This window comes from Pipistrellus hanaki (genome assembly GCF_964339955.1).
Source record: "Pipistrellus hanaki genome assembly, chromosome: 4".
Taxonomy (NCBI): Eukaryota; Metazoa; Chordata; class Mammalia; order Chiroptera; family Vespertilionidae; genus Pipistrellus; species Pipistrellus hanaki.
Window position 1 is genome coordinate 70,440,929 of NC_140506.1, and position 22,162 is coordinate 70,463,090.

Genomic DNA, 22,162 nt, shown 5'->3' on the forward strand with positions numbered 1-22,162 from the left:
AGAAGAATTATTCAATACTTAATGTTATAGCTGCTCAATGGAATACTATACAGCTATTAAAATGATAGTTACCCATTCTGTGTAGCAAAATTTAAGATGGTTAATGATACGTTAGTAAGCGTTTTTAAGCAATACATATGATTTTCACATCAATCACACTGGGCTTTTCCAGGTGGCAAGGAACAAAGTTAGGTTCTTTGCTGGTTTATTCTAAGGACACCCAGGGAAGATGAGGAGACAGGGCATATGGCATCTGCAGCAAAGTCAAACACTGCAGGGAATAAACATTGCTTGGGGCCTGGAGGTTATTCACACTGTCACCTTCATTATGCTGCGGCCCTAAGTACGACCCCGGGGCTCCTTCTGTGAGCTCCGTTGTGCCATGTGCTGCACCTGTCTTGGTGACTATAGATCAGTTTGTTTTCTCTCGGGGCTCTGCTTACTAATGACGTCCATGGCTTCGTGGCTTCTGTCAACTAATGGCTTCTGCTTACTGATTTCTGCTTGCCCTCAGTTTTCTCTGTGTCTCACATTTAAATATCCCAAAGAAAGGGGATCTTATGTTCCATTAGTCAGAGCTCTCAAGCCAGACCACCTCTGTAGTTCCAAAGGTTAGCATTCCATGTGTAACTGTGCTTCCCTCAGGTGCCCAAACCTAATCCAATCAGCTTTTGTCCAAAAAGTGGTCATAGAACATGAATGTGGTAGCTACTTCAAGCTTACCAGCCACCTATCCAATACAACTATAGTTTTGAACTATGTCTAAAATAATAAATTCAAAATATATAGCCTATCTATGAAGATAGATAGGAAAGGGATAAAATGAAAGCCATCATACTCGGGTTAGGGTGGAGGGATTACAGATTACTGTCTTTCTCCATTTTGCAATTTTCATTTAATGATACTATAATTGCCTTTTAGTTTTCAAGTATTTTTTTTTTTTTTAAGAAAATAATCTCCCCCAAGCAATTTCAGCCATGCCACCACGCTTCTGAGTTTAGTCTCTCCATGAACTCATCTTGGAACGGGCAGAGAGCAAAGTCACAACCATTAAAGCCGTGGTCGCCCTTGCACATAAAGTGGAGCAACTTCTGCCAGGTAAAGGTGACGGCCATAATTACAGGTTGTAGAAGTACCTTGAAGGTACAAGTGTTTGCTATTACTATGAAAACTCCTTTTAAACTGCTCTCATAGCATAGGCTGCATAAACCCAACACAGAGCCTTACAACTAACTTGGTTGTGGAAAGGCCTTTGTCCACCGGCCAAGTATTTGAAAATACCACCTACTCAACTGGCAGGCATCTCCGAGGGCCACGAGAAGCCACCATGGCAGGTTTGTGAAACCAGCCACCCCTGGCTTCATCACTTTGATCTTCTTCTGTCAACATCCTTGTTTCAGTTCCTCTGCCACAGACCTACAATTACTGATGATTATTGCTCGGTAATAACTGTAATTATTGCAAGGACCACTCGAGATGGAAGAAAGGAGAAACCGAATTTTCATATGAATTGATATCTGAGCTGAACAGTTTATATTTCATAAAGCTTGAACCCCCTACCCAGGGCGCACAAACTGATGGCAGGAAACTCCAAGCTGGAGGCTGGATCACCCATCGGGAGGGAGAACAGGCCTGGAGCCCAGCTACCCAGGGAACCGAGTAGCAAAGTCCTCCCGCGCGCCTAGAGAGGACCCGGAAGCTCGGCGCAATCCCGGAAGACGAGGTGCTGACACACTTCCGGCCTTTGTGACTCATTGTGTCTGTGTCGAAGCGTCGGGAGGGCCTAGGTCCTTGTGCAGCGCCCTTCGGCCGGTCTGAGCCCTGGAGTCGGCTCCCCTTTCTCTCCCAGCGCCCCAAGGCCGCTCCGGGGGCTCACGGTGAGACTTGGGCCGGCCTCCGTGGAGGGCGGGCGGGGCCGCAGGGGGGTGTGCGTGAGGGTGGGCTCCGCAGCTGCGGCCCGGGGTCCCCTCCAGGCGGCCCTGCCGGGAGGTGCAACCTTCCCGTCCCCTCCCCAGCCCGGCCTTAGAACGTGCCGCCCCCCGGGAGCCCGCCTCCCCTCGGGCCCAGGCGGGGAGGGGGCGATCCTCTAGGAGCCCGGGGTGCTCGGGGACTGCGGAGAAGCCGACTGCGGACCCTTTTCGGGGCGCCTCGCCCACCGTGTCATTTGACGTGGTCATTTGACGTTTCGGAGATCAGGGTCGCGAGTGAACCCACTACTCCAGTCTGACTTTTCTGCTCTCCGTTCGTCATCATTTGCTTTGAGTCCAGTGAGGTTCCCCCCCCCCCCTACCCCCCACTTCGGGGTCCTTGAGGACCTTAAGATGAAAAATGCGGAAGGCCGAGAAATGGGCACGTTTTGGAAGTGCAGCATACATGTTCCCAGATCACCGCTTCTCCTCTCTCCACCCCTCCCCGGGACGGTGATGGAAGAGCAGGTGAAGCGTAGTCAGTGGGTAAAGAAGTGACCCGACTATAGGAGAGATGATCTACCTCCCGCTCGCTCTCAGCCTGATGGAGTATTTTGATGGCTTTAGGAATAAGCTGTCAGGAAGATTCGGTGTATTTTTCGGTTCTGGGGAAGCTACTCTGCTTGACTTGGCGTGAGTGAGAGTGAAGAGAATTTGCGGAAATCTCACCGTGTCGTTAGAAGACTCATTACCTGAGTGACCTTGGATGAGACATTTCGCCAGCTCTCAGTTTTTGTCATGAATAAAATTAACTAGGTTTTCCTAAAAGATTCTTCCAACCTTGAAATTTCATTTAGTCCATGTAGTTGAAGACAGTCAGCTACAATTCCCCCTGATTGCTCTCTCCCTTCTCCCCTCCCCTCTCTGCAGTGCCTCCAGTCCACAATACCACACTTTCATTACAGAGGGTGGCTGTTCCATGGCCTGAGACCAAAGAAAGCATTTCTTGTACAGGCCAGTGCTAGGCAGATTTGGGGTGGTCAGTAAATACTTGTTGAATTGAGTTGTGGAGAATTAATTGTAACCCGATCAGCAAAGCTCTGTGACGGTGTGTGTTGGCCAAATGAAATAGTAGCTTTATTGCATAGGGAACCGTAAGGACGGGGTGCTCCAGGAGGTTTTTCCAAGTTGTATTGACTTTGAATTGTTGTGCAGTATTCTTGTTCATTGTTTCAGGCAGTTTTCACCAATCTTAAAATACAAACTAGCCACTTAATAGCACAGGCTTTTGCTTATTCTCTACTTGACTTAAGCATTTAGATTTTTTTTCTAACTTTATATTGCATCTCAATACAGTGCTAAATCTTACCTTTTCATTCAGAGGTAGAATCAGTGTTCTGTGTGTAGCTAGCTGTCTTTTATAAAGGTACCTTTTTTATATTTTAAACGATTTATAGCTCTGTTTAAAAAAAAAAAAAGCAGTTTGTTTAAACTCTGACGACTACAATACACCCTGAGGAAAAAAAAATGGCCTGTTTAAAAAGTAATCTGTGGAATAAAGTGAACATGTAACTCCAAGCCCTTTTTGTAAGAAAATGTTTGTATTTATCCTCGGTGAGGACTAGTTGCTGGGGGTAATTTTATCTAAGTCAGATAGAATATCAGAATGTTCTTCAGCTCTGATGGACCCCAGAGGGAGTATTCTCCGGGTTCCCACCTTCCCCCGATTTGGCAGATAAGGATACTGAGTGCCAGAGAGGCTCAATAACTCGGGAATGGGTAACCCAGCGTTTTTCAACCGCTGTTCCGCGGCACACTAGAGATGTTGCCTGGTGTGCCGTAGGTGCAGACAAGACAAGAATTTTATAATTTTTCACTATTTTGTTTACTTAATATTTCATAATAAAGTAATTATAAAATACTTTCTTTGTGTTTATTTGATTCCTATTCAAGAGAATTACTTTATATATAGTCAATATAGGCACAGAGTTAAATTTTTTAACATTTTCTAATGGTGGTGTGCCTCGTGATTTTTTTCATGAAACAAGTGTGCCTTTGCCCAAAAAAGGTTGAAAAACACTGGGGTAACCTACTGTGAGAGACTAGAATTCAGGTGTTTCAGCCTGTGCTGCTTTCACTATAGGATTTCCCCCACGGCTTAATCTGTTCAGTAGGCTGAAAATTAGAAAGTATAAGTTACATCTCTTAAGTTTATTGGGAAAAGTTAAAATGCTTCTCTAGTGTCTGATAAATGCCAGACACTCTTTTAAGTGTTTTACGTATGTTAACTCATTTAATCCTCACAACTCTGAAGCAAATTATCTCCACCATCCAAGTGAAGAAACACACGTAGATTAATTTGCTTAAAATCATCAGCTGCTAAGTGGTGGAGTAACTCATGAAACTCTTCCAAGTAGCCAATTTGAGGATAATATTTAATTATGTATGAATGGGCAAAAAGTAAAGTAATGTAAATTCAATGAAGTGTATTTTTAAAAACTAATGATTGCAAGGAATCTTACTAAGTGGTCTAATAGATGCAAAGAAGCCTATCCTTAACATTAGTCCAGTTGAAGAGGGAAGGTGTAAAAATTACAGAAATAGAAACAGCACCAGGTAGTTTTCTGTTTGTTTGTTTTTAATTGCTTTATTGATTATGGTATCACATAATTGTCCTCATCCCCCCATTCCCACCTCAAACCCCTCCCCACGTAAACCCACCCCTGTTGTCCATGACTACTGGTTAGGCTTATATGCATGCACAGCACCAGGTAGTTTTTTGTTTTTGTTTTTTGTTTTTATATATTTTTATTGATTTTACACAGAGGAATTGAGAGGGTCAGAGAGTTAGAAACTTCGATGAGAGAGAAACATCGACCAGCTGCCTCTTGCACACCCCCCACAGGGGATGTGCCCGCAACCAAGGTACATGCCCTTGACCAGAATCGAACCCGGGACCCTTCAGTCCGCAGGCCAACGCTCTATCCACTGAGCCAAACCGGTCCCGGCAGCACCAGGTAGTTTAGAGGAGAAAAGCTATGTGCTCACATCATCTGGGAAAACTCAAAACCCATCCTTCTGCTGTTGTGACTTTTCTCTTGCCCAGAATAGAAGGAGGAAAATGGGGATAGCGGAGAGGAACTGTTGAAATTGGGGGAAGAGGGAATGTGCCTGTGCCCTCACGTCTGTCCCTGTGGGTCTCACTTCTTCCACGTAGCTTCCTGTTGAGTCCCACTGATCAGACTGTCCTACTCTAAAACTCCAGCATAGATGTGAATACAAATCAAGAATCCTTCCTTTATTCTTATTATGGCTAAGACAGTAACAAATTCTCATTAAAAGATTGCTGGTTGCTAGGCTAGTTCTGCTCAGTTACCCCGTTGAAGGCCTTACCCACTTGATTTTAGATAATTCCTATTTACACACTCTGTCTCCTTAGTTGCACAGCTCTCTAGTGAGAACTGGGTGTCAGATAAAGCCCGCTCCTGAGTGGTCATCCTTCATAGGCACCTTCAGAATCTGTATGTGCACAGAAGCCCTTCCTGACCCCACATGTTGGGACAGAGTGAGTTTGGTATGATGATTAGTGTTATTTGTTTTGTTTTTATATACATTTATATTGATTTCAGAGGAGAGAGAAATAGTATCAATGATGAGAGAGAGTCATTGATCAGCTGCCTCCTGCATGCTCCCTACTGGGGATCAAGCCTGCAACCAGGGCATGTGCCCTTGAACGGAATCAAACCTGGGACCCCTCAGTCAGCAGGCCAATGCTCTATCCACTGAGCCAGACTGGCTAGGTCTGATGATTTGAGTTTGAGCTGAGGAATCCCACAGACCTAATTTCAAATCCTGGTTCTCCTTTTCAACTTGCTGTGTGACCTTGGGTATGTTATTTAACAGGAATTGCCCGGCCAGCATGCTATGGTTGAGCATGGACCTATTAACCAGGAGATTACTATGGTTTGATTCTCAGTCAGAGCACATGCCCGGGTTGCAGGATCAATCCCCACTAGGGGCATGCAGGAGGCATCTGATCAATGATTCTCATCATTGATGTTTCTGTCTCTCTCCCTACCTCTCTAAAATCAATAAAACCTATTTAAAAAACCAGCAATATACCTTAATTTTGTCAAAAAGTGAGATGAAAATTGTACCCCCCTCCTAAGATTGTTGTGTGAAATGCTTAATACAATGCCTAGTACCTAGAAAGCACTCAACAAGTATTAGGTCTTACTATTATCATCTACTAGAGACGTCTTGAATTGAACAGCTAAAAGGGCAAAGGGCATTTTAGCTTAGATCTGATGATAAGGAGGTATTGAGTATGATGTGAGGAGAGGATGGCAATCAAATTACAAGGCCTATTTAGGAGAGACAATAAACTCATTTTGCTAGACGGAAAAGATTCATGCAGGAGACGGGGAGAAATGGTTAGGAAATGAAGCTTATTAAGGGGAAACTGGGATCAGGTACTGGGAATTGTTGACTGCAAGGCTATAGAATTTTAGGAAGAATAATCCAGAGGGTAAGGGTCATTGGGAGACAATGAAGTCAGTGAACCAAAGAGAGGAAGCTGGGTTTCATGGAACTAAGAATTGGAGACTGAATGCATGTAAGAAGAGAGGAGTCAAGCAAGGTGAGATTCTGAGCCCGAGTGATTGAGATATTAGTAGAATATATGGTCACTAATTGCCACTAAAGACAGTATGAAGATGGCAGGGGAGCTGTAATAGCTTGAGTAGTTCTTATTTCTTCTGTTCATCTTAACAGAATTCAACTCTGCCAGGTGCTCAAGGAGATGAGTACATAGAAGACAAGACTCCCTCTCCTGAGGAGCTTAAATTTTAGTTGGGAAGTGGAGATAGGAACTGCAACCCAAATGATAATACCAGGAGAAAATAATTGCCTTGAATAGGAACAAAGAAAGTACTAAGGATGTCCAAAGGAGGAAGATATTTAATTTGGAATGTCAGGAGACATTATACATCTTCCAAAGTGCATAAAAATTTGACCGATAAAGTTGATAGGGTAGGAAATTAAAACTCACTCCTTATGCTTAGGTGACATTAATGGGCCAGAGAGGCCGAAATATAGGGGATCACTCTAAGAAAAGTAGGAAGGCAAGAATAGAAAAGTATACTGTGGCATATTGTTTGAATGCTAAACTGATTAATTTAGAGGAAGGAGGTAATGATCAGAAGCTTACTCCGGCAGTACTGTGTTGGTCTTGGTATGCTCAAATTGGAACGGGGAGAAATTGAAGCTAGAGAAACCCTATGGGGCTATGGCACTAGAGTAGATAGAAGATACAAAGCTTGAATCAGTATGGTGAAAAATAATTGTAAGAGATATAGCAAAAAGATATCCATTCTTTTGACTTTTCAGAATAAAAAGAAAGGAACTAAGGCTTACAGGAATGATATTTCCTCCAGTTGGGTTAAGCCAGCCAAAGGGATGATCTCTTGAACTACTTACTCTCTGCCTTTTCCTATAGCAGTCTTTAGGGGTCTGGCTATTCTGATGCCTCCAGCTCCCGGGAGGTGGGCCTCTTCCTGGAAGCTGCCTTGTTAATGCATCAGTTAAGTTACTTCTCAGGGCTCAATTGCACGCCTGCTGGAACCTCTTTACAACAGTTGGAACATCCTACCTTGTGCTATAATTGTTTGTGTAAAAAGAGGAACAGTGCTGCTCATTCTCCTCAGTCTGCAGAACACCTGAATATTGAGGATAGGCAGGAATGTTTTGGAAACTGAGTAATTGTAGCTCTAAGGACTTTATTGGGAAAACTGCTCTGAAGTTGAAAAAAATATTTACCACAGCAAGAAGGGTAAGGTACAGAGCAGGTCTGAAGGGATCAAAGGAAAGGGCTAGAAGAATGGAAAGTTTACAATAGGACTTTTTACTAGTTTAAAGTCCACTTCCTTTAAATAGAAAGCCTTTTTAAAAATATATATTTTATTGATTTTTTACAGAGAGGGATAGAGAGCTAGAAACATCGATGAGAGAGAATCATTGACCAGCTGCCTCTTGCACACCCCCTACTGGGGATGTGCCCGCAACCAAGGCACATGTCCTTGACTGGAATAGAACCCGGGACCTTTCAGTCAGCACACTGACACTCTATCCACTGAGCCAAACCGGTTTCGGGCTAGAAAGCTTTTTCTTTTTTCTTTTTTCTTTTTTTAAATATATTTTATTGATTTTTTACAGAGAGGAAGGGAGAGAGATAGAATCCGCAGACTGACGCTCTACCACTGATCCAAACCTGTTTCAGCTAGAAAGCCTTTTTTAATGTAATATTCTTTTTCTTCTTTTTCTTTCTTTTTTTTTTTTTAAATATATTTTATTGATTTTATACAGAGAGGAAGGGAGAGAGATAGAGAGTTAGAAACATCTATGAGAGAGAGTCATCGATCAGCTGCCTCTTGCACACCCCCTACTGGGGATATGCCCGCAACCAAGGTACATGCCCTTGACCAGAATCGAACCCGGGACCCTTCAGTCCCCAAGCCGACGCTCTATCCATTGAGCCAAACCGGTCCCGGCAAGGATTTCTGTTTTTCAATAAGGACAAAAAAATGAGATAGAAACACTAATCTTGTGACCTCAGATTAAAATCATGTTCTTTGTGATTAAAGCATTCATCTCCAAACTTTTATGTTCACACATTTCTACCCATTAAAAACTAAAAATTATATCCATGTACTATTATACCAATATTTTGTATCATTAAAAATATATTAAATAGTGCTCTTTAAAAATAACTTTTGGGCTTTAGATATACCTTTGCTACCAAAATTACTAATAATTTTGTAATGAGAGCCATATAATTAAAAATGCTTCATTAGTTTTCAACTCTTGGCTTAAATAATTGTGATACAGCAATTGGATACTCTGTCTCTAAAACTTGAACTTGAGGCTTAATTATGATGGTTGTAGAGGTGAAAAAGATACTTCACAAAGATTTGTTAATTCAGATGGAAGAAACACATTGTCAAACTGACTGTTTAGTAATATACCCACCAACCACGCTAAATTTTTGTTGTTGAAATTCAACTAGTACTTTTCCATTCATTTTCCATGACCTTAAATCACCCATTCTTACAAACTAATCAAAAGGTTTTTTTTTTATTTTTTTAACCAACAGGCTTAAGACCCACTAAAATTCCTCATTTGGGAGATTTTTAAATAGATTAGAAAATATTTCCAAGTTTTTAAATGACTAGGTAATAAGGATAATTGGTCATTTTTGGCTGTTAAAATTACATGACAATGTATGTTTTCCAGCATACATCTATCCTTATAGTAGTTCTTTCCTTACACCTTTTTTTTTTTTTTTTTTTTTTTAAAGCAGCTGTTTTCTCACTGATTGGTTAACTCTTTGATTTAGATCAGTGTTTCCCAACCTTCTCTCATGATGAGAATCACCTGGTGGAGTTGTTAAAACACAGATTCCTGAATCCCAACTAAGAAGTGCTAAACTAGAATTTTTGAGAACATATAGGTAAAATTGCATACCTAACTTAGTGCTCTGTATATAACATCTGTCTTAGAGCACTAGTTAAGTATACAATTTTACCTATATGTTCCCAAAAATTCTAGTTTAGCACTTCTTAGTTGGGATTTAGGAATCTGTGTTTTAACAACTCCACCAGGTGATTCTCATCATGAGAGAAGTTTGGGAAACACTGATTTAGATTGACATTGGTTTTTTGGGTTTTTTGTTTTTGTTTTTTGCTTTTACTACTTTTTATTTTTTAAAGTATTATACATAGTAGTACATATATCTCCTTTCTTCCCCATTGACCTTCCCTCAGCCTCCCCATCCCCTGTTGCATGCCCTCATCCCTCCCCCCTCAGTGTCTCGTGTCCATTGGTTGTGCTTATATGCACACATACAAGTCCTTTGGTTGATCTCTTTTCCCCCCTCCCCAGCACTCCCCAGCCTTCCCCGCTGTACTTCTACCTTCTGTTCGCTGCTTTACTTCCTCTGTATCTATCCTTTTGTTCATCAGGTTATAGTGTTCTTTATTTTCTTTTCTCTTTTTTTTAAATACTTTTATTGATTTGAGAGAGAAAGGAAAGGGAGAGAGAAAGAACCATCAATTGATTGGCTGCCTCCTGCATGCCCCCCATTGGGGGTCAGGCCCACATCTGGGCATGCGCCCCCAACTGGAATCGAACCCGGGACCCTTCAGTCTGAAAGCCGATGCTCCATCCACTGAGTCAAACCAGCCAGGACGTGTTCTTTATTTTCCATAAATGAGTGAGATCATGTGTTATTCAACATTGGTTTTTACCTCATCTAGATGAGTAAAACCTTGTAGAAACTTCAGCTGTGCCATTTTCTTGTTTATGTGTGTTTGCATCATTAGTATTTCTCATAATTGTAGTTTCTTTGTAAGAACCTTTGAAGCTGCTTGTTTCTCTTTTTGATATATAATTGACATATAACATTATATTAGTTTCAAATGAACAACATAAAAACTTAATATTTGTGTTTATTGTGAAATGATCACCACAGTAAGTCTAGTTAATATCTGTTCACCATAGTTAAAAAAAAAATTTTTTTATTATAATGAGGATTTTTAAGATCTACTCTCAGCAATTTTCAAATATGCAATACAGTATTACTAACTGTAGTCACCATGCTGTACATTACACCTCCAGTACTGGTTCTTTAACTTATAACCAGAACTTTGTACCATTTGACCCCTTCACACACTGCGCAAGTCCCCATGCTTGTCTCTTAAGCTAGATAAAATAATCCATTGTTCTACAAACTGGTGTCAAGTAAACTGGGGAAAATTACAATACCTAAAAGAGAACAAATAAATGAGGGCACCTCAGCAGCCCTCTGTGTTGGGGGGAAGGAGGCTCCCACTCTGACCACGCAGTACCCCCAAAAAACAATAGAAACAATTGGATGGGGCTTCAGACTTGGTGTGACTATTGACTCCACTAGGTAGGTAGCTACTGCTGAGCAAATAATTATCTAAATCTGAGCCATGTCACCTATAAAATGGTACTAGCAGTTGTGCCTACCTGGTAGGATTGCTGTGGGATGATATAAGATTACGTGTGGCCCAGCCAATGTGGCTCAGTGGTTGAGCATCAGAACCAGGAGGTCATGGTTCGATTCCCGGTCAGGGTGCATGCCTGGGTTTCAGGCTTGATCCCCAGTATGGGGTGTGCAGGAGGCAGCCAATCAATAATTCTCTCTCATCCTTGATGTTTCTATCTCTCTCCCTCTCTGAAATCAACAAAAATGAAAAAAGATTATGTGTGTACTGTTTGAAGTCTCTTGCCTGCACCCTGCTGACATTCAGCTCTCACTGGGTTAACCACTGTAAAGGCATGATGTCATAACCTGCTGTTCTCTTGGAGATAAGGTGCTTAGACTCAGGCAAACACCCGGAGGGTGGAATTTGCCCAGTGGAGGCAAATCTTAAAGTATAAAGTGGTGGTCAAAACAGAGTGGCTCTGGAGGCTTTCTCCCCCTCCCCCTTTTACTATCAGAGGCATTCTTGGTGCCTTGAATGAAGTGTTGGTAGCACAGGTCACTTTTCATAAAGATGCTAATCACTTTTTTTAATACTTCAGGAATTATACGGAAACAGATATCAGAGAACATTTTCAAGGACAAAAAGAAGAGGACAGACTTTATTTGGATCAAGTCAGTTCTCTAAGCCTGAATGATGACTGCTGAATCAAGGGAAGCTACTGGTCTGTCCCCCCAGGCTGCCCAAGAGAAGGATGGTATCGTAATAGTGAAGGTAGAAGAGGAAGATGAGGAAGAACATATGTGGGGGCGGGACTCCAGCCTGCAGGAGACTCCTCCTCCTGACCCAGAGATCTTCCGCCAACGTTTCAGGCACTTCTGCTATCAGAACACTTTCGGGCCTCGAGAGGCTCTGAGTCGACTGAAGGAACTTTGTCATCAGTGGCTGCGACCAGAGATAAACACCAAGGAGCAGATTCTGGAGCTGCTGGTGCTGGAGCAGTTCCTTTCCATCCTGCCCAAGCAGCTTCAAGCCTGGCTGCAGGAATACCGCCCCGATAGTGGGGAGGAGGCTGTGACCCTTCTGGAAGATTTGGAGCTTGATTTATCAGGACAGCAGGTGAGAAGAGGTGAAACTTATGTGTGAGCAACACATGGACTTTAGACTGGAGCAAAGAGAAAGTTACTGATTTAAAGCTAATATTAGTAGTCTTAGTAGTAGACTAGTTATATAAGACACTACTTATATAATAGCTATATATATATATATGTGTATATATATATATATATATATAATGTTCTGTATATAAAATAAACTAATATACAAGCTACTAAATAAGCTAGTTTAGTAGTCTGTAGTGGTTATTCTCCCTTTTTTGCTTGAATATTAAAAAGTATCCTGGCCTTTTCTCCCTTTCTTCCTAGTATACTTATTTTCTTTTTGCTCATTTAAAATACTCATTAAAAAATGATTTACCCTCAAGTCTAATCTGTTTGTTCTCAGGTCCCAGGTCAAGTGCATGGACCTGAGATGCTCGCAAGGGGGATGGTGCCTCTGGATCCTATTCAGGAGTCCTCAAGCTTTGACCTTCATCATGAGGCCACCCAGTCCCATTTCAAGCATTCATCTCGGAAACCCCGCCTCTTACAGTCACGGGGTAAGAAACAAGGCTTCTTATGGGGAAAAGAAGCAAACTGTTCAGATGGGTGTGCCCCCTCTGTGTTACTAAGTGCCTGTAATAAAGAAGCATGTTTGTTTTTATTATTATACTCCAGTGGCCCTGCACGAAATTCGTGCATGGGGTGGGGGGTGTTCCCCAGCCTGGCCTACACTCTCTCCAATCTGGGACTGCTGGCTCCAGCTGCTCACCTGCCTGCCCCACCACCACCACCACCACCACCACCCCCCCCACCACCACCCCCCCCACCCACCCACCACCCCCCCCCCCCCCCCCCCCCGCTGCTGGCCTGCTCACCCCCAACTCTCCACCCCCCCACCCCCGCTGGCCTGCTTGCCCCACCTTCCCTCCCCACTGGCCTGCTCACCCCCAACTGCCCCCACTGCTTACCTGCTCACTCCAAACTGTCCCTCCACTGTCCTGATCACCTCCAACTGACCCCCGCTGATGGCCTGCTCACTCCCAAATGGCCCCCCTGCTGGTCTGCTTACCCCCAATGGCCCCTGCTGTCCCATCCTGGCCTGATCACCCTACTCCCCCACCCCCAGCGACCCAAGGTCCCAGCTCCTCCTTTTTTTATTTCTTTTCTTTTTTTTTTTTTTTTTCCAGTGCCTCCTTGAGTGGAGGCCAGGACCAGCTGGAAGCAAGTATCTAAGATTTATTTATCTTCTATAATTGAAACTTTGTAGCCTTGCGCAGAGGCCAGGGCAGGTGGGAAGCTTGGCTTCCTCCATCACCGTGGGCAACCTAAACCTCCTGCTTGCTCCAGCTCTGTGGCCGGCCGCCATCTTGGTTGGGTTGATTTGCATATTTACTCCTGATTGGCTGATGAGCATAGCTTGTGGGTGTGGTGGAGTGGTGGTTAATTTGCATGTTTCTCTTTTATTAGTGTAGATTATTGTCATTACTAAATATTAGGGGAAGTACAATTTATAGACCAATTCTAAGAGTTAAGTAATGTTACTAGGGAAGTAGATGAAATGTGCATAATGAACTTGGGTAGATATTGTTTCTTGAATTATTAGCATTCTGAAATCTAACAGATTTTTATTTTATTTTTTACCAGAAAGTGCTGGGAAGAGATGATATGCTTTCAGCCTGATTTTGAAACACTGTAGTACATTATAAATTACTTTATACAGAATCAATTTAAAAATTCATCTTATTTGAAAAGTATATAAAATATTGTATACATTCCTCTTTCTAGGTTACTTTCAGAATTTTCAAACAATAGGAAAAGATGAAAAAAGTTATTTTTAGTGGAGGAACATGAGGAAAAGCATCATTTCAGGGTCATATAAATAAAAATTATTTTAATTATTAGAGCTTAAATAAGTCTTTTCTATGCATTCTGGAGGGTATCCAGCATTCATATGCTGGAGAAATCCGTATAAACCAATACACTGTGATGTTTAACCCACCACTGTCCACCTATGACCTTCTAAGGTATATAAAGTCTTCTCACTATACAAGGGGTGAAGTCAGGAAATTGAAGGGGGTTTTCATGATTTTAAGTACCAAATCAGAACTTCAGGCTACCAGAGTAACAGTGTTAGAGACCCTGGTACATACAGCTGTTACTCAGTAAATACTTCTTTAACAAATGCAGGCATGTGCATTTTTCCTCTTTGTGCTCCTCATCTTCCAGAGGATCTCCTGGAAGCTACAGTGCTGGTTATTCAATCTGTTATACATTTTGATTTAGCTTATTTTATTATTGTACTGCCTGAAAACAATCAGTTTGAAATTCATTTCTCTAATATTACTTGGCAAAGGAGGATTTTAATATTGCAGTTGCCCGGTTGCAGGCTCCATCTCCAGTGTGGGATGTGCAGGAGGCAGCCAATCAATGATTCTCTTTCATCATTGATGTTTATATCTCTCTCCCCCTTTCCTTTCCTCTCTGAAATTAATAAAAATATATTTTTAAAAAAAGAAACATCAGTGATGAGAGAGAATTGTTGATCAGTTGCCTCCTACACACCCACACTGGGGACCAAGCCCGAAACTCAGACATGTGCCCTGACCGGAAATCGAATCGTGACCTCCAGGTTCATAAGTTGAAACTCAACCACTGAGCTATGCTGGCTGGTGGAGAAAATGAAATTTTGAGCTAGGCTTGAATTGTGGGCTAAGCGTTATTCAGTTCTGTAGCTGAGAGTAGGAACCTGGATTCTAGATCTGGCTCTGATATTCTTAATTGTGTGACTTTAGACAATTTATTTGACCTCTCAAGGCCTCAGTTTCCCTTTCTTTAAAACATAGGGTTGGACCAGGTTATTTTAAGGATCCTTTTACATTTACTCCTTATCCTGCTTAAGAATAGAAGTCTTTGCGAAAACCGGTTTGGCTCAGTGGATAGAGCATCGGCCTGCGGACTGAAAGGTCCCAGGTTCAATTCCGGTCAAGGGCATGTACCTTGGTTGCGGGCACATCCCAGCAGGGGGTGTGCAAGAGGCAGCTGATCAATGATTCTCTCTTGTTGATATTTCTAACTCTCTATCCCTCTCTCTTCCTTTCTGTAAAAAAATCAATAAAATATATATTTTTTAAAAAAGAATAGAAGTCTTGAGAAAACAGAAGTCATGCTTTTTCTTTTTTAATTCTCTATTCGGTAGTTGAACATTGATTGAACATGCTGGTGCAGGAAAAAGAGAGCCCTGGGCCCAGAGCAGAGCTGGTTTTACTCATAGCTCCTTTTTCCTCCCTCAGCTCTCCCTGCCACCCACGTTCCTGCCCCTCATCACGAGGGGAGTCCCAGAGACCAAACAATGGCTTCTGCACTATTCACGGCAGACTCCCAGGTGAGCCAGGGGCCCCTCTGCCCTCCTCTGAGACCCTCATATCTGCCTCTCTTCCTGGAGATCTTATAACATCTCCACTCAGGACACTCAATTCTTGATGTCCTGCCCACAGAGTAGACCCACTCACCCCTCAATCCACCAGAGCCTGGGATGGTCACCTTTTCTTTCCCAGTGCCCTGTAGGTTTGTAGTCAACTCTGTCCCTAACTCCAGGTTTGGGTAGTGGGATTATCCCTGAGCTTTGGGCGAACTGAGTGTGGGGATCTCATATTTCAGGCAATGGTGAAGATCGAGGACATGGCTGTGTCCCTCATCCTGGAGGAATGGGGATGCCAGAACCTGGCTCGGAGGAATCTCAATAGGGACCACAGGCAGGAGAATTATGGGAACGTGTTTTCCCAGGGTAAGAATGATCAGGATTATTGTCTGATAAGATTGTTTTGCCTCTCTTTGTTAGTTGTGGGATCTCTGACACGTTCAGTTGAATATTAACAAGGATTTAGAGCCTACTGAGCCCATTTCTTCAGACCAGGTAGAGATAGGAACATTTGTGTTCCTTTAACTCCAAAGCCTGGTACTGTGACTGACTCCCTGGTTACAAGTAGATTTTATTTATTTGTTTTGTTTGTTTGTTTTACCTCTATGTTGTTTTCACTGTTAGAAATCAGAAATATTCTTGTGTTCTGGGTCCTCACTTCTTCCACCACTTTGTTACCGGGGAGGATTTTGCTCCACTCCCCCGTGGGTTACAATTCAGGTGCCTCTATGGGGGGAGCATCTGTATTTCCTAGTGTAGAGGGCCACTTGAGAATTGATCATTGGTTCTAATCCTAACTTGAGACCATGTTCCTAAACCTACCAAGCAAGCATCCTTCTGTGGGCTTTCTGTCTTCTTCATCCTGTGAACCATGCTCTGTGACAGCTTTGCATAATTCTGTGAACTTACATTTATATCTCCCTTTTGATCACAGTCCCCATTTCCAAACCTAATAGTAATACATGAAGAGCTCTGGTCGCTAGGTATACAGCAGGGGTGGGGAACTGTTTTTTCTGCCAAGGGCAATTTGGATGTTTATAACATCATTTGCAGGCCATACAAAATTATCAACTTAAACATTAGCTTGCTATATTTGGTCAAACATTTCATTAACTCACTCCTAATGCCTTGGCAGGGCCAGACCAAAGGATTTTCCAGGCCTTTGATGGCCCATGGGTCGGACGTTCTCCACTCCTAGTGTATAGTAAAGACAGAGAAGTCCTAAAGCATCAGTCGTATAAGATAAAGCGGCACAGTGGACATACATTCCCATTTGTCTCTGCTAGATGTCAGCCCCTGAGAAATAGTACCGCAGAGGGGCTCGCAAATCAGTCCTGTCACAGGAAGTCCACCGTGAAGCTTTACCCACGGCGGGGAGGGCAAACGAAGGGAAACTTCATAAAGAAAGGATGTCACTATGAAACCTAAACTTTTGCTTTGAACCATCGGGGGAAATGGGCTTATGGTTTCTTGGTACTTATTCTTTGGATTAGATGAAAATTAAGGCAAAGAACTCTGGTCCATGTTTATAAGATGGGTATTACCTATTTTTTTAAAAAAATTGGGTTCAATTCAGATAGTCGAGGATCTTGGCTTGGAATTCAAAAGAAGTAGTCAATTTCTTCATTTTTATGATTGGTTTAGTATTTATGGCAATTTCTTCACTAAAGTCAAGGGTTAAATATTATTCATCTCTCTCAGGAGTTGCATTCAAGGGCCTGTCTGGGATAGTACAGATCTTCTTGGACAAGTTTCTTTTTTTTTTTTTTTTTTTTAATAAGTTTTTATTTTTCATATTATTACAAATGTTCCTTCCCCCCCACCACCATTGCTCTCCTCCACCAGGTTCCCACCCCACCCTCTGCCCTTTCCCCACTCCCCATTGTCCTCATCCATAGGTGCACAGTTTATGTTCAGTCTCTTCCCACGCCCCCCTCTCCCCTTTTCCCCAAGAATCGTCAGTTCACTCCCCTTCCATACCTCTGATTCTATTATATTCAACAGTTAATATTGTTCATCAGATTTTTTTAATTTCCTTGGTTTTTAGATTCACTTGTTGATAATTACGTATTTGTTGTTCATAATTTTTATCTTTGTTTACTTTCTCTTCTGAAAGAACCCCCTTCAGCAATTCATATAATTCTGGTTTGGTGGTGATGAACTCCTTTAGCTTTTTTTTATTAGTGAAGCTCTTTATCTGGCCTTCGATTCTGAGTGATAGCTTCGCTGGGTAGCTTATTTTTGGCTGTAGGTTCTTGCTATTCATCACCTTGAATATTTCTTGCCATTCCCTTCTGGCCTGCATGGTTTCTGTTGAGAAGTCAGCTGACAATCGTATAGGTGCTCCTTTATAAGTTACTACCTTCTTTGCTCTTGCTTCTTTTAATATTCTCTCTTTATCTTTTGCTCTTGGAATTTTAATAATGATGTGTCTCGGTGTGGTCCTCTTTGGATTCCTTTTGTTTGGAGTTCTGTGCACTTCCTGGACTTGTAAGTCAAATTCTTTCACCAGGTGGGGGAAGTTTTCTGTCACTATTTCTTTCAGTATGTTTTCGATATCTTGCTCTCTCTCATCTTCTGGAACCCCCATAATTCTGATGTTGGTTCGCTTGAAGTTGTCCCAGAGGTTTCTTACATTATCTTCAATTTTCTGGATTCTCTTGCCTTCTAGCTTCTGTGGAGGAGTGTCTTCTGGCTCTTTATGTTCCAAATCTTTGACTTGATTCTTGCGATCTTCCCTTCTGTTTTTAGGACTCTGTAGAATATTTTTTATTTCAGACAATGTATTCTTTATTTCTTGTTGATCCCTTATCATTTCTTGATGGTCTCTTTTCATATCCTCATAGGCCTTATCCATCTTTTCTAGGAAATTCTTGAAAAACCTTATAAGCGTAGATTTGAACTCTATATCCAGACGCTTTTTGTCCTCCATTTCTTTCGTTTGTGATCTATTTTGTTGTCGCATTTCGCAGTTACAGATGGGACGGGGTTTCAGAGTGGAGCCTGCAGCTTTGGCTTCCGTCAGCCCCGCCCTATGCGGGTCCTTCAGTGCTCGCTGCGGCGCCTCTGAGAGAAAGGTGCCCTCGATTTTCGCCTGCTGCCAAACAGTCTATGCTCTCCCACAATGAGCCCGGTATTGGGGTTCAGTTCAGTTGGAAGTGGAGTTGGAGGTGGCGTTCACAGCAGTCTGGAGCCCCAGTCTCCTTCCCGTCAGGGCAATCCCGCGGCACAGCCGACCGTCCCTTCTCTGTGCACTGTGTGCGCGCCTCCGGGACCTCCTTTCTCCGCTACCCCGGGGTTCTGACTTACAGCCCAGCTCCCTATGGCTGAGCCTGAGCCCCCGGGGTCTGGCCCAGAACTGGGGTTCAGAGCAGTCAGGGGCCCAGCACAGTCGGAGTTTTCTCTCCTTCCCGCTTGGGAACGCCCGCCAGGCACTCGGCCTCCCTCCTCTCCGGCTCCGTCCTCTCCGCGCGCCGCGTGTCTCCGTACCTTAGGCTTTTACAGCTCCTCCGTGCTTCCTTCTGGTTTTCTCCTTGCTTCTTGTTGTAGGATTTCCAGTTGGACAAGTTTCTTAAGGCCAAATAAAAAATAGAGTTGGGAAATATATAAACATATATAAAATATATCTTTATTGAGCAATTTTTAATCTCTACTTAAAGTGAATATAGCAGTCTACAATAAAAATATTCCAGTGTCTTAATGTGATGATTGCTAAATTGAGAAGATCAGCCCTGCGTTAATAAAATTTTATTGTCTCTGGTGTTTCCTTCATGGATATCTCTAGAATTATTTTCATTTTCTTTTCTATTCTCTTTCAGTGAAGTTTTAATTATGTTTACCAATGCCCTGACCAACTTCTTCACCTTCATCTCTGTCAGCTCTATGCTGTTCTCGCTGAAGGAGAGAAACTTTGCTGTGTCTGAAGGTCCTTGTAACTTACCAAATTCAGAGTTCCTTGTTTTGCCATTAACCATCTCCTTGTTGATAAAAAATTTCACAGAATGGAGACATTTTCACTTTCCTTTATATATTTTTTTAATATATTTTATTGATTTTTACAGAGAAGAAGGGAGAGGAATAGAGAATTAGAAACATGAACAAGAGAGAAACATCCATCAGCTTCCTCCTGCACACCCTATACTGGGGATGTACCCACAACCAAGGTACATGCCCTTGACCGGAATCGAACCTGGGATCCTTCAGTCCACAGGCCAACGCTCTATCCATTTAGCCAAACTGGTCAGGGCTCTTTCCTTTATTAATGATATTCCTTTATTTCTGCTAATACCACTTATTTTCTAGGAAAGACCTGACCATGCTTTTTTTAAGCTCATAAATTGTTATATTAGAAAACAGAATGTGATTTTTTTTCATGTATATTTGTTTCTTCAAATTATTAGGTGACCAAATAATAGAACTATGAATTATTAATGTCTTATGTTCTATATTCTTTTTTTATATATATATAATATATTTTATTGATTTTTTACAGAGAGGAAGAGAGAGGGATAGTTAGAAACATCGATGAGAGAGAATCATCGATCAGCTGCCTCTTGCACACCCCCTACCAGAGATGTGCCTGCATCCAATGTACATGCCCTTGACCAGAATTGAATCTGGGACCTTTCAGTCCTCAGGCTGATGCTCTATCCACCGAGCCATACCCGTTTCGGCTTATGTTCTATATTCTTCATCCCTTCCCTCCTTCACTGGTTCTGTCCCTCTGTTCATTCCCCAGTAGATCTGTTCACTCCCATCCTCTCTATACACTCCCTCTGGTGTCCTTTCCACTCTTCCTGCCCGTTTGTTTCCCAATTCTGCTCCCTGTTTCCTATATTTTTTCTTCTATTTTATCTTTGATTAATATTGTGGGGCCATTTTGCAGGTATGTAGGAGCTTCCTGGAAAACTGTCATTTGATTAACCTATAGATTAAAAAGAAAAAGGTGTTATTTGTATTTTCTATTTATTGTGTCAGGTTGTGAAAGCAGGAATGAGAATGAGGAGTCGACCTCCAAGGCTGAAATCACAAAAGACTCAGCATCACGTGGGGAGACACGAGGAAGAATCCAGAAAGATTTTGGAGAAAAACGTGAACAGCAGGGCAAAACAGCAGAAAGGCAGCAGAAGACTCCTGAGGAGAAAGCTGGAAAAGAAAAGAAAGATTCAGGGCCAGCTACAGCTAAGGACAAAAAAACAACCGCAGGAGAGAGAGGACCCAGGGAGAAGGGTAAAGGATTGGGAAGAAGCTTCAGTCTGAGTTCAAACTTTAACACCACTGAAGAAGTTCCGACAGGAGCAAAGTCTCATAGATGTGATGAATGTGGTAAATGCTTCACACGGAGTTCAAGCCTTATTCGCCATAAAATCATCCACACTGGAGAAAAGCCCTATGAATGCAGTGAGTGTGGGAAAGCCTTCAGTCTGAACTCAAACCTTGTCCTGCATCAGAGAATCCACACGGGAGAGAAACCTCATGAATGTAATGAGTGTGGCAAAGCCTTCAGTCATAGTTCAAATCTCATTCTGCATCAGCGAATTCACTCTGGAGAGAAACCTTATGAATGTAACGAGTGTGGGAAGGCCTTCAGCCAGAGCTCAGACCTTACAAAACACCAGAGAATCCACACAGGGGAGAAACCCTATGAATGTAGCGAATGTGGAAAAGCTTTCAACCGAAACTCATACCTGATTTTGCATCGGCGAATTCACACCCGGGAAAAGCCCTATAAGTGCACTAAGTGTGGCAAGGCCTTCACCCGGAGCTCGACCCTCACCCTGCATCACAGAATCCATACCCGGGAGCGAAACTCTGAGTACAGCCAGGCTTCTCTCGACGCGTTTGGAGCATTCCTGAAAAGCTGTGTGTAAAGTGAGAATTTGCTGACAAGCCATTTCCCCCTTTTGTTTCTAGATTTATTTCAGAGATGTGTGCTCATGGAAGGGAATAAACATCCTCAAAAGACTTAAACACACACACACACACACACACACAGTTTTTAAGGATCCTTATAGTTAGATTAGCAGTGTTCTACCTTTGCATAGTCTGTGGGCATATAATTCTTCCATACAGCTCCTGTAGGGAAAAGCTAGTCATACGAATAAGCCACATGATATTTCCTTATGAGATACAAGCACACACAGCAAAATGCTATGCCTTTCAGCAATGAGGATACCTGTAAGGCGCTATTGGACTCTCAGCAACTAATACACAGAATTGAAAGATTAAAATCGGCTCTCTGAAAATGACACTTAGGCTAAAAGCTACTTGCTGCAAACAAGCCCTGGTTGGCCAACATCATGCTGTACCTTATTTCTCAAAAAGAGAGGGATAGTTAGAACAAAAACTACATTGGGACATGCTGCTTGAACTAGTTATATATATATAAGATATATGTGAACACTGGTAGCCTACCAAAGCTATAGAAATCTACGACTGTGCTGATCAGTATCAAACCAAAGATTTCTATCTCTTCCTGAAAGAGAGGTATGTGCACCAGTTTCCAGTTCCAAAGGACTGCCACAAATGTAGATGGTTTTATCCTCATTGCTGAGATAAATTCTACTGAAATGGCAACCATGATTCAAAATACTTCTCTCCCTCTGGAAGAAACCGCTAAAGCACTAATCACACTCTGAAATGCATTTCTCCGCAAGTTAGCACTTGATTATATACCGTCTTGTAATCCTTCATTGTTTCATGTATGAAATTTTTAATCACCACCTCCTCCCC

General features: G+C 42.4%; 1 protein-coding gene across 2 annotated transcripts; it reads left to right on the plus strand.

The window, feature by feature from the left end:
- Window positions 1–1,746: 1,746 nt before the first annotated feature.
- On the plus strand, window positions 1,747–22,162 carry ZKSCAN1 (zinc finger with KRAB and SCAN domains 1). 2 transcript variants are annotated; one of them, XM_084881420.1, is made up of 6 exons: window positions 1,747–1,877; window positions 11,514–12,031; window positions 12,416–12,569; window positions 15,303–15,394; window positions 15,670–15,796; window positions 20,408–22,162. In XM_084881420.1, exons 2-6 carry the CDS (start codon window positions 11,606–11,608, stop codon window positions 21,298–21,300), a joined length of 1,692 nt encoding a protein of 563 aa, XP_084737546.1. In that variant the 5' UTR covers window positions 1,747–1,877; window positions 11,514–11,605; the 3' UTR covers window positions 21,301–22,162. The 2 variants fall into 2 exon arrangements, with proteins under 2 accessions (XP_084737546.1, XP_084737547.1); XM_084881421.1 differs by lacking the exons at window positions 15,303–15,394; window positions 15,670–15,796.